The sequence below is a fragment of the Solanum stenotomum genome, chromosome 8, assembly GCF_019186545.1.
Source record: "Solanum stenotomum isolate F172 chromosome 8, ASM1918654v1, whole genome shotgun sequence".
NCBI lineage: Eukaryota > Viridiplantae > Streptophyta > Magnoliopsida > Solanales > Solanaceae > Solanum > Solanum stenotomum.
The window spans coordinates 21796081-21807951 of NC_064289.1; the positions used below are offsets into that span (position 1 = coordinate 21796081).

At 30.5% G+C, this 11871-nt stretch overlaps 1 protein-coding gene and 2 non-coding genes across 3 annotated transcripts; 1 reads left to right on the forward strand and 2 right to left on the reverse strand.

The window, feature by feature from the left end:
• Positions 1-4822: 4822 nt before the first annotated feature.
• On the forward strand, positions 4823-4894 carry TRNAG-UCC (transfer RNA glycine (anticodon UCC)). Its single transcript has one exon. It is a non-coding gene; the product is annotated as a tRNA-Gly (tRNA).
• A 1642-nt stretch (positions 4895-6536) lies between these two features.
• LOC125874502 (uncharacterized) lies at positions 6537-7138 on the reverse strand. The gene is made up of 2 exons (XM_049555402.1): positions 6805-7138; positions 6537-6724 (listed from the first exon to the last, which is right to left on the reverse strand). The coding sequence occupies exons 1-2, from the start codon at positions 7127-7129 to the stop codon at positions 6708-6710; spliced, it is 342 nt and encodes a 113-aa protein (XP_049411359.1). The 5' UTR covers positions 7130-7138; the 3' UTR covers positions 6537-6707.
• A 338-nt stretch (positions 7139-7476) lies between these two features.
• Positions 7477-7548, reverse strand: TRNAD-GUC (transfer RNA aspartic acid (anticodon GUC)). The gene has a single exon. It is a non-coding gene; the product is annotated as a tRNA-Asp (tRNA).
• Between the last annotated feature and the right edge of the window lie 4323 nt (positions 7549-11871).

Consider the following 11871-nt stretch of genomic DNA (forward strand, 5'->3'; position numbering starts at 1 on the left):
GGCTGACTTAAATATTTTTAAAAGACATTCCATTTGTAAGGTTGCAACTCCAAAGAAGGTACACCTTCCCAATGGTGATAAAGTTGTGGTGACTCATTTAGGGTCAAGTACATTAGATGGAAACAATACAGTTTCAGAAGTATTTTACATTCCTCAATTTAAGTTCAATCTCTTGTCTATTACAAAGTTAACAAAAGAGTTGAATTGTTTAACTTCATTTTTCCCTGACTTTTGCCTATTTCAGGAACACTTCAGTGGAAAGGTGAAGATGATTGGTAAAGAGGATGGATGATTGTATATTCTGTCCAACAATATAAATAATGAAGAAATTGTGTTAGCAGCTACACGCACTGAGCATAAAGCTAGAACTACTGAAAAAATAGATACTTAGTTACTACATCAGAGGCTTGGTCATGTTTCTAGTTCTGTTCTAAAAAAGTTGTTAAGTCATAGTTTAACTGATATTACAATGATTGTAAGCAAATGTGTTGTATGTCCTTGTGCTAAACAAGCTAGATTGTCTTTTCTTGTTAGTACATCCAGTAGCTTAAACAACTTTGATATGTTACACATGGATTTATGGGATCCTTATAAAAAGCCTACATTTGATGGATTTAAATACTTCTTAATTGTTGTGGATGATCGCATTAGAATGACTTGGATTTTCTTATTAAGAATGAAGTATGATGTATGTACCATTTTGAAGTCTTTCTTAGCATATATAAGAACTCAATTTGATAAACAAGTAAAAATTATTAGAAGTGACAATGGTACTGAATCTGTGAATACAAATTGTAATGACTTATTTAAAGGTTTAGGCATAGTATATCAAACTTCTTGCGCTTATACACCCCAACAAAATGGGGTGGCTGAAAGAAAGCACAAGAATATTCTAGAGATTACAAGAGCTATAAGGTTCCAAGCTAATGTTCCTTTAGAGTTTTGGGGCTTATGTGTGAAAACTGCAGTATATATAATCAACAGACTACCTAGCAGTGTGATTGCAAACTTGTCTCCTTTTGAGAAACTTTATAATAAAAAACCTTCCTTACATCATTTAAGAGTATTTGGATGCCTATGTTTTGCTAAGAAGGTACATGAGAGTGACAAGTTAAAGTCTAGGTCTATTGCTTGTGTTCTTATGGGATATGTTGAAACTCAAAAAGGCTATGCTTTATATGATTTGTCTAACAATGTCTTTTTTGTTAACAGGGATGTAGTGTTTCAAGAAGAGGTTTTCCCATTCAAATTGAAATCAACTGCGTCAGTTCCTATATTTACTTATAATGGCATAAATCTTGAGAGTGATGGTGTGGTAGATAGTTCAAACAATAACCTAGCACCAATACACTTATATCAAAACACACATGTGGACATGGTGTCTCAAGAACAAGAGGAGAATTGTGAGGTGGAGGTACATGAAAAAGGGCAGACAGAACCAGTACCACAAACTGGGGTGAGAAAGTCAGGCAAAGGGACTAAGCCACCTTTGTGGATGAAAGATTTTGTGTCTCTAAATATCCATGAGGGTCCATATAGTCTTGACAAGTATGTATCATACAACAATATTGCTCCTACTTATCAAACATATTAGGCAAAAATGTCCAATGAAACATAACCACAGTCATACAGAGAAACATCATCTGATCCTAGGAGGATTGAAGCAATGAATGTTGAGATTAAAGCATTACAAGAGAATCACATTTGGGAAGTAGTTGATTTACCAGAAGGTAAGACACTTATAGGCTGCAGATGAATATTCAAGGTCAAATACAAGGCTAATGGAGATGTGGAAAGATTTAAAGCAAGGTTGGTGGCAAAAGGGTATAGTCGGTATAGCTTACCAAGAAACATGTAGTCCTGTTGTTATGATGAAGACATCAGGATTGTTTTGGCTATAGCTGCACAAAGACATTGGCAAATACATCAAATGGATGTATTTAATGCATTCCTTCAAGGTGACTTACTTGATGAAATCTACATGGAACTACCTCAGGGATTTGAGCCAGGGGGAGAATAATGTATGTAGACTCNNCTCAGGGATTTGAGCCAGGGGGAGAATAATGTATGTAGACTCACTAAATCCCTGTATGGGTTGAAACAAGCTCCTAGACAGTGGAATGCAAAGTTGTCTGAGGCATTATTGAGGTTCCAGTTCAAACAAAGTGAACATGATCATTATTTATTCACCAAACAAACATCAGCAGGGTCTGTATTTGTTCTTATATATGTTGATGACATGCTTATTACAGGAAGCAGTGGTCAACTCATTGAAGAAACAAAAAAGAAATTGAGTCAAACCTTCAAGATGAAAGACCTAGGTGAGGTAAGATATTTCCTAGGAATTAGTTTGCAAGGTCAAGTAAAGGGATACTAATGCATCAGAGGAAATATGCTTTAGAACTTATCTCTGAAACATGACTGGGAAATTCAAAACCAACAGTGACTCCTATTGACAACAACAATAAATTGACTTCAAAGCAATATGATGATCAGTTCAATTCAGAAAGTTCAAAAGAAGATCCTCCAGCTGATCAAAGTGCTTATCAAAGATTAATAGGAATGTTTCTCTACCTTACTATGACAAAGCCTGATATTTCATTTGGAGTGCAGAGCTTGAGTCAATTTCTACAAAAGCCTAAACAGACTCACATGGAAGCAGTCCTGAGAATTGTCAGGTATATAAAAGGGTAGCCTGCTCAAGGAATACTTCTATCTAGTGTACAAGACAACAATATCACAACTTTTTGTGATGCAAACTGGGAATCATGTCCTCTTACAAGGAAGTCTGTAACAGGATACTTTATCAAGCTTGGCAACTCTGTTGTATCATGGAAATCTAAGAAACAGTCTACTCTTTCTAGAAGTTCAGCTGAAGTTGAATACAGAAGTATAGCCACAATTGTAACTGAAGTTATTTGGATGATAGGTCCGATGAATGATCTAGCTAGGTATTAAGGTGCAGAAACCTATAGATGTGTGTACAGACAGTAAAGTAGCAATCTTGCTAGCTGCTAATCCTGTATATCATGAGAGAACAAAATACATTGAGGTAGATTGCCACTTCATAAGGGAAAAAATTGTACAAGAGATTATTTGTACCAAGTACACTCCAACACATGAACAACCAGCTGACATGTTAACCAAAAGACTGACCAAGGTTCAACATCAAGTTCTCAGTTCCAAGCTTGAAGTTCAAAACATCTTTTCACTTCCAAGCTTGAGGGGAGTGTTAATAGGAGTGACTTGAAAGATAAGCAAAGATTATAAGTTAGTTATGCCTTACTAGTTTGTTACAAGCTTACAAGCTATTGTATATAAATAGATACATGTACATATTGACTACAAAATGAAGAAATAATAAGAATGAAAGCATAGAGTGTTTAACACTAGCAAGATTCATCTTCTTTAAAGATTACTTCATCTTCTTCCTGATCTCTATTACTTCTTCTTACTCTCATTCTTCTTCATCTTCTCCCTAATTCTAAGATTCATAAAACTACAGTTAGCTAGTAGTACTGTGTAGTTATGTTGATGGTTACAGTCTTGCAGATAATAAGATTTACAGTTGTTACCAAAAAAATAGAAAATAGTATTTGTTTGTTTATTAGGTTCCATCTTTTAAACGTTCATCTGTTTCAATTAAATGAACTAACTTCCTATGTATGAGAACCAATTCGATTCGACAAAGACGATTTACTATTATTTACATATTAGTATATTAGCACCAACCAATTTAGGAAACTCAAACATACCAAAATTATGAAGATTTTAATATACATATTTTAACTCAAATAAACCATCGTTTGGTACGAGGGATAAGACAGTGGCGAATCCAAAATTTTGACTAAGAGGTGTCAAAATATAAAGAAGTGAAATTGTGTAAAAGCCAAGTGTCAATAATATGTGATATATATACACATCAAAAAATATTTTTACTTGGCTATGTAGTGTAATTTTTCGACGAAGGGGTGTCGGTCGACACCCCTCAAGTGTATGTGGCTCCGCCACTGGATAAGAGATAACTAATTCTGAAATTAATTTTAGGATGAGTTTATCCAATGTTTGGTTGGAACAAAATCACGGGATAACTTGTTGGGGGATTAATTATCCTGAGATTGTAGTATTATCCTTTAGGGGTTGTTTGGTAGTGAGTATTAGAAGAAATAGTCAATGTATTATGTATGGTATTATTTAGTACTATGTTTGGTAGGAATTTGGACCTATGTATAACTACTTGGTATTATAGGATGTGTTACTAATATCTTCCATTTGGAGGTATCAATAATACATAAGATTTAATACCATGAGATAAGTCTATGTAAAAACAAAAATATCCCTCAAATCATTTTAATTATTTTGTTTATTTTCTTGATTTATGTTTTATATTTGTATTTTATACTAGTAAATTTATTTAAATAAATTAGCTTACAAATTATTTAGAGTGTATTGTTTGTTACTAAATAAATCCAATACAAATCAATACAATATTTGAAATGTGAGTTGTTTAATATTTTCTAATTAAAAAGACAAATATATCACCACACGACGTTTGTTATTTGTTGATATATATATATATTATTTTTCTGAGAAAAACGTATTCCTTAATAATAAAAACATGAGGATGATTTAAATAATTTATTCACGAAACAAAGAGAATCCAGTAAAAACAAACAAATGGTTATATGAAGGAAGAAATTTATGGGACGAACGAAATTATCATTAGCAAAAATATAAAGATTAATCTTACTAATTCTATTTAGAAGAGTTCAAACTTAATCAGTCTTATAAATTATTTAATGATTCGTACTTAGACATGGAAGCGTTTGTAGTCCAACGGTTAGGATAATTGCCTTCCAAGCAATAGACCCGGGTTCGACTCCCGGCAGACGCAGATTTTTTTAATTTTTATATTTTTCTGCCTATTTTTTTTCCCTCTAAGAAAAGGCCCAAGCTCAGCAGTTATTAAAAAATGAAGCCAAAAATAGATACATCCTACGTGAATGGTGGAGTTTAGATACATATATTAACCTGCTCATTAAGAAAATTATTCACTTTCATTAATAGTATAGTTAACTAGAAATCGGTGTTTGCTCATGAAGTGAAAAACAGCTAAAACCTTGCTTTAACTTTTTTCACTTGTTTTTCTTTTAATCATTCATCAAAATAAATGATCTTTATCATCATATAATAAAAGTGGGAAGTTTCAAAGTGTAAAGTTGAAATACCATTTTACATCTATACTAAAAACTTCTTTTTAAAATCATATATTATTAGTTATTATATATTAAATATAGATATTATGGAATGCTAATTTTTTTTCTTTTTTAATAAAATAGTAAAATGCATGAAGAATTTGAAAAGTCAGTTTATATATTAAATATAAATATTATGGGATGCTAGAAATCTACTTTTTTTTAATGAAATAGTAAAATGTCTGAGGAATTTGAAAAGGCAGTTTTTCATTAAAATAATAATAATAATAATAATAATAATAATAATAATAATAATAATAATATCATCGTATAAATTATTTAAAGTGTGAAGAAATTTTAAAAAAAGTTAAATTGTTGTTTTTCCCCTATATTAAATTAAAATGTATAAAATATCTAATTTATTAAATATTCAATCATTAATTAAGAATATCATATTAAGTTTTACAATAATATAATTAATATGTATTTGAGTATACATACGGATGGATTAATTTCCTTGGTACTGTCACTTATTTCAATACTCTAGAATGAGTTTTCATTTTTTCATACCAATTCAATGTTTTAAAGTTCTTTTCAACTTCTAACAGTAAACTTTTATAATTTTATAAATAGCCAGATCAGTGAATCATGCTAGACTAGATCCATTGATGTTCTCCCCCTCCTCTTCTTCTTCTAAATTCATCTTCAATGTGATTGGTAAGGGTTCCATTGATATTTCTCATATGTCGGCTCTCTTAACCATCTATTAACTTATTATTATGCTTGATTATGAATTATTTTTGGGCTGCTAATAATTCTATCACGGCATACATAGTTTCTTCCTTTATAAATTGGACATAAATTGTTAGTCCACTAGACTTTCTTATGAAATTTTTAATTTATCAGTTATTCTTTCTTATTCAGATTAATATATTGCTTTGTTTAACCTTTTTCATTTTGTATGCATATGATGACATGTATATTTTATTGTTTTATTTTAAGTTAATTGGGTTGATATTACACATATTTCTATACATAAGTTAGGTTTATATAAATTTTATATAATAATAAAGATCAAACGTGCAAGAAACATTCTCAGAACTAGTATGCATATCATAGCATGACCTTAAATAGTAGTATAACATTGGTTCAATAGTGAATGTTTTGAGTCCAAAAGACGAAAAAACTATTTATGCAACATTAGTTGATGTTACTAAAAGAATTTCCGAAGCATGAAACATTCAATTCTCATTAGCTTATCAATAGATTATAGACAAACTAAGCCAATAATCCATGTGATTTGTGTTTAAATTTATGAAAGTGGAGTAATTAATAAGAGAATTAAGTTGCAAATCAATAATTGAAAAGGATAATTCACTTCAAAACAGAGAACACCAAATATTATTACACTAATCAGAAATCATACATGACATGATCTCTGATTAAAACTGAAGCACACAGTAACATATAAGTACATAACATAATAATAGCACATCAAGTAGTCTTCATTCTTCAAGGTAGTGTGTAAGCTGCAAAACAGGACAAGATAACGTTTAAATAATAATCAGTATAAATATGAAACAAATTTTACGAATAATTAACAACATACGTCCACATTTGAAGCCAACAGGACGATTAGCAAGGTTGCAACGCTTAGGGATAGTTATTGCAACTTCAGGATTAGCTCCAGAGAGCTTAGCAGTATTTGAGAGCATAACAGCACAAAGACATTTCGGGTTTTTCCCCAATTTTTGTATCTGTAAACAACAGCTCCTGGAAACAGATGCATTCTCATCCGATGCTGCTTCTGCACATGGAATCAACTTCATAGCTTCCATATCCGGAGAATTTCTCCCGCACTCACCTGCTCCATTAGCTCCAGCAATGCTTAATAGGACAACAAATCCGATAACACATAACAAGTACTTATTCATTGTTGCAAGTATTTTTCGTTCCTACAAATTCCATGATATGTTAATTTATATAACAAAATGTCATAGTGGGAGAGGCACTAAAATTAAACATACTCTATTGTTAATATTGTAGGTGCTTTGTCAAAAGCATGTTCATTATTATCAACATTAAGAGGTGCTTAATTACTATAGAAAAACATAACACTTGAAGATAATTTCAATTATATATACAAGTAGTGACTCAAATGCTTACACCATTAACATATAAAGTAGAGTAAACAATAGAGGTTCATCATTTAGAAGGAAATTAAATACTCACCACTATAACAAGAAAATTTGTAATGAGAAATTTAAAAAAAGAAAAAATTCGCCGTTGCCGGGGATCGAACCCGGGTCACCCGCGTGACAGGCGGGAATACTTACCACTATACTACAACGACATATTTGTTTAACATCTATTGAGTGTATATTACATCATCTTTATTTAGGTTTTTTTTTATTGCATTTGGGTTTGATCTTTACTTTGTAGCTCAGTGTTTCTACATTGTAATAAAATCATGATGTGCTTTATTATGAAAACAAAAAAACTTACTCTTGAAAGGGAAATTGACTGATAGGCTACTTCATAGTTTGGATAATGATATACCCATAAAAACAACAATAACATATCTAATGGAGTCTGAAGAGAATGATTGCGTACTTATGGAGAAGTGAATAATATTATTAACAAATTATATAATAATCGAAACAAGATAATAAATATTAATAATAAAAATGAAATCTCACGTTTTAAAAATGAGAAGTTATGTGTTAATTTGTCTAGGACATTGAAATTAATTAGTTTGATCGATAAAATTAGTAGTTCTTCATAAATACGAATTTCATGGAGGAGTATATTTACTAATAAACCTTAATTTGGTGCAATGCTTTAATGTAAATCAGTAACAGTAATTATTGGTGGTTTGTCGACCACAACAACAACAATTGTTGTAGGATAGATAAGATCCCTCTATTATGAAAATATTAGAGAAACTGGGGATGAAACTAAAAGGAAATAAAATGGAAGAAATATGTTTTTTTCTTTCCTCTATAGATTCTAATCTAAATAAAAAAGAATAGATATTCTACAACTTCCATAGATCCTAATTCCTAGGTTAGAAGGAGAGTAAATTTTCTAAAAAATATTCCTACACTAAAAGGAAGATAAACCAAAAAAGTAATGGTATTGTATACGAAAGCCATCGAATCGATGAGAACGAAATATGTGACTTGTGTTATTGATACTACTTAATTGTAAGCAGACTCTTCTATTTTTCCATTTAACAGATTTAGCATTTGACCACAAATTTTTAAATATTTTTGGCAAGTTAGTTTTGGATGAAATTTTATTATGTGTTTGACCATACATTTTGAAAGAAATATTTGACTTTTAAAAAAAAATAGGATTTATACATACAAATTCTAAAAATTATTTAAAATATCTAAATATTTGTATTTCATTTTATAACTAAAATGTTCCGTTAAAAGGCATGACAACGAACATAATTGATGAAAAAAGATGAAGAAAATAAAAGGAAAATATCATTGATTCGTATACCAAAAACTACTATCACTACTTGTAAATTCAATGATGGAGCCAAAAATTTTATTAAGGGTGTCCAAAAATAATGGTGTGTGGTTGTCAAAATAAATTTAAAAAATATTGTGCTATTTGGGGTTTAAACCTGAAACTATTTCATTCAAATGGACACTCATTACCATTGTGCCAAAGACATAGCTTTTGTCAATGATATCCAACGTTCTATATATATATATATATATATATATATATATTTTGATGAAGAATGTTCAACTGGGCACCCTGGGATGTCTATAGCTACACTCCTTGTAATTGAAAGTGACTTCAGAGAGCAAACTTGGATAAAAATTATATAAAATATGCTAGTGTAGGAACATTTTAATATTATAAGAATGTTGTATTTTAGCATTGACTGTTTGCCCCTAAGTTATTACTTCCTCTATTCATTATTGCATTATAATATGCATTGGTTGACTTTCATTTGTTGTAGAATGGTGGGAGTTAATGGAAATCATTTTGCTGCCGTTTGGACCATTAAGTTGGTGCATTACTCCATAGGGGTAATTGCATAAGTTACTATTTCCTTGGTGCAAACTGCAGCAGGTTCAAGCCGTTGGTGGCTTTTAGCCTTTTATCCCATTACTTCTTACTCTTTATTTCTTCACTATACCTTGTAATATATGTAACTCCTAAGATCATTATCTTCACTACTTATTACACCATTATCTTTCTATTCATTGTTAGAAAGACTTCTTCTAGTATAAATAGTGGTGGTCTTCATTTGGTTTAAATACAAGAAAAATATAGATATGAAAAAGTTAGTAAAAAAAGAGAGTTCTTATTAGTTGAAGTGAGGTGTTCTTTATTGGAGCTTTGGACTCAAACTCTTGTCCAGAGTTGTTGAGTTATACTTTGTGTTAAGGCTGTTGTATCCTGGAGGGGACAAGTCAAGAAGGACTGCTGTTGGACCGGTGAAAAACATTTGCTGCAATAGACTTGAATCTCCTTAAAGAGAGCGAAATATTCGCGCCTCAGCCTGAAGAGATTTTATTTCTTCATTTTATTTTTCAATTGTAATTTTGTAATTTTGTTATTTTGTAATTTTTCACTAACAAAATATGTATATAACGGTACGAATTATGTACAACAAACTAGAAATGAAATTTATCCAAAATTATAAATGATGAGCATTTTAATAAAATACAAAAGTTTGGAGCAATTTTTAAAAATTCCCATATACTAGAGTTTGTCTCAAATTCTATTTTTTTCTTTCTAGAACTTAAAAACTTGAAATGTTTGCTAAATATTGACAAATTATATAACTAACACTAATTCTCAATTTTTTTCCAAATATATTTGTAGCTAAACTGGCCAAGAGTCATAATAAATACAGTACAAATTAGAAGTGACGAGGGAATTAGGCCTAGTATTCCTTAAAATTAGGGGTGTATAGGTCAAATTGACAACTATAAAGAAAAAAAAATTAATTTATGATTTAATTTGGCATCGGAAAAAATCGACCACTCTTAATATGATTTGGTATTAATAAATGGAAAAAGTCAAATCGTGCCTAAATCAAACAAACCTATCAATATATATAATTTCACTTTTTCAATACATAAAAATATTAATTATAATCTACTTTGTTAATATATTTTAAATTAGTTTGCAATTTTCAATGTTTTGAGAATTTTAGTAATTTAATTGGTCAGTTACCTGAACTTCCACCTTGTTGGTGAGAGTTCAATTCTCTACATTGTAATCCCCTCCCTACCCCCAATTTTAAACAAAAAAACTCAAAGTTTTGATATATTATTCAAATTTGTACTTGTAAACATTTGTAAATATTTTGTTTTATATTCTGAAAAGAAATTACAATTGCATTGTTATAGACTTATAGATTTCAGATGAGAAAATTTATAATTACCCTATTAAATTAAGACCTCTTATTTAAGAAGACATCAAAACTTTGCGGGCGTCCTAATACCCCTCAAACAATTAAGAAGTGTTATAAATATCCCAATTTTCAGTCAAACTCAATTGCAAGGAAAGAAGTATAGTCACACATCAATTATTTTCTGCCACATATTAAAATTATTTAACTTTTAATGTTTATTTTCATTTTTATTTTTTCTTAATAATTAACTTTATTTCCATTTTTCCTCTTTCTTCTTCGGTTCATTACTCCAACCTTATGCTCTGTTTGCTGTAGAGCAGCCACTATCACCGGCAATTCTTTGGCCGAAGCCTTCATTGTCGTCCCTGCTCTTCATTCTTTTCTTTTAGTATTTTCAGTTTTTTTTTTTCAACCATTAAACAACAATGAAAAATTAATAAGTAAATAAATATATACAACCAAATCACTTCAGCTTTTAAGTTACTAAAGTAATAACACGTCCAAGATCAAGATAATGGAGTTCTATAGTACTGATCTCTAAATGAATAATACCAATAGATCGAAATTTCTAAATTTACCTACTAAAAGTGTAACGACCCTTCCGAAATAAATTAAGCCAATAACTTATGATATTTTTATACATATATTGCCCTCACACTAGACGAAAATGACGTAAAAGAATACCACCAACTTCCGAGTAACTGAACTAGATCTTTCATGCTTCACACAATCATACAAAACTAGTGATAAATTTAATATATTACAAGACTTGGGCTTACACACTCCAAAAGATTAAAACATAGAGCCATATTTATATTACAACCCATAGTAACATGATCAATTTAGTCCTCAAAATTTCATGTAAATATACAACATATAGATTATGTACAAGTCCCAAGATTTATACAAAATATAGATGTCTATATGCAAATGTGATCTTCCTTAAGGCTCTCAAAATTTCCATCTCCAATGGCCAGCTTCATGCATCCACTCGATCATTCCCCTACGATAGAAACAACTATCGCTAAGCATATAGCTTAGTGGTGCAAAACTATAGTTTCGGGGCCATCCGATTCACAAAACAAACTTTCTCAAGTCATGGGCAACATAATTGAACATAATTAATAAATCAAGTAAACAATATATAAAGAGTATCAAGTTCGATATTTAAAGACCCAAATGTCAAGAACGTTCATAGCATCATTTTCCAAGAGATTCAACAACAAGGCTCGCCCAATATGTACATCATGTCTTCACACCAAGCACAAACAAGTATCAAGAAGGGTC

Coding starts and splice junctions, on each gene's coding strand:
- LOC125874502 (XM_049555402.1), bottom strand. CDS start 7,129: ATGAATAAGTACTTGTTATGTGTTATCGGATTTGTTGTCCTATTAAGC.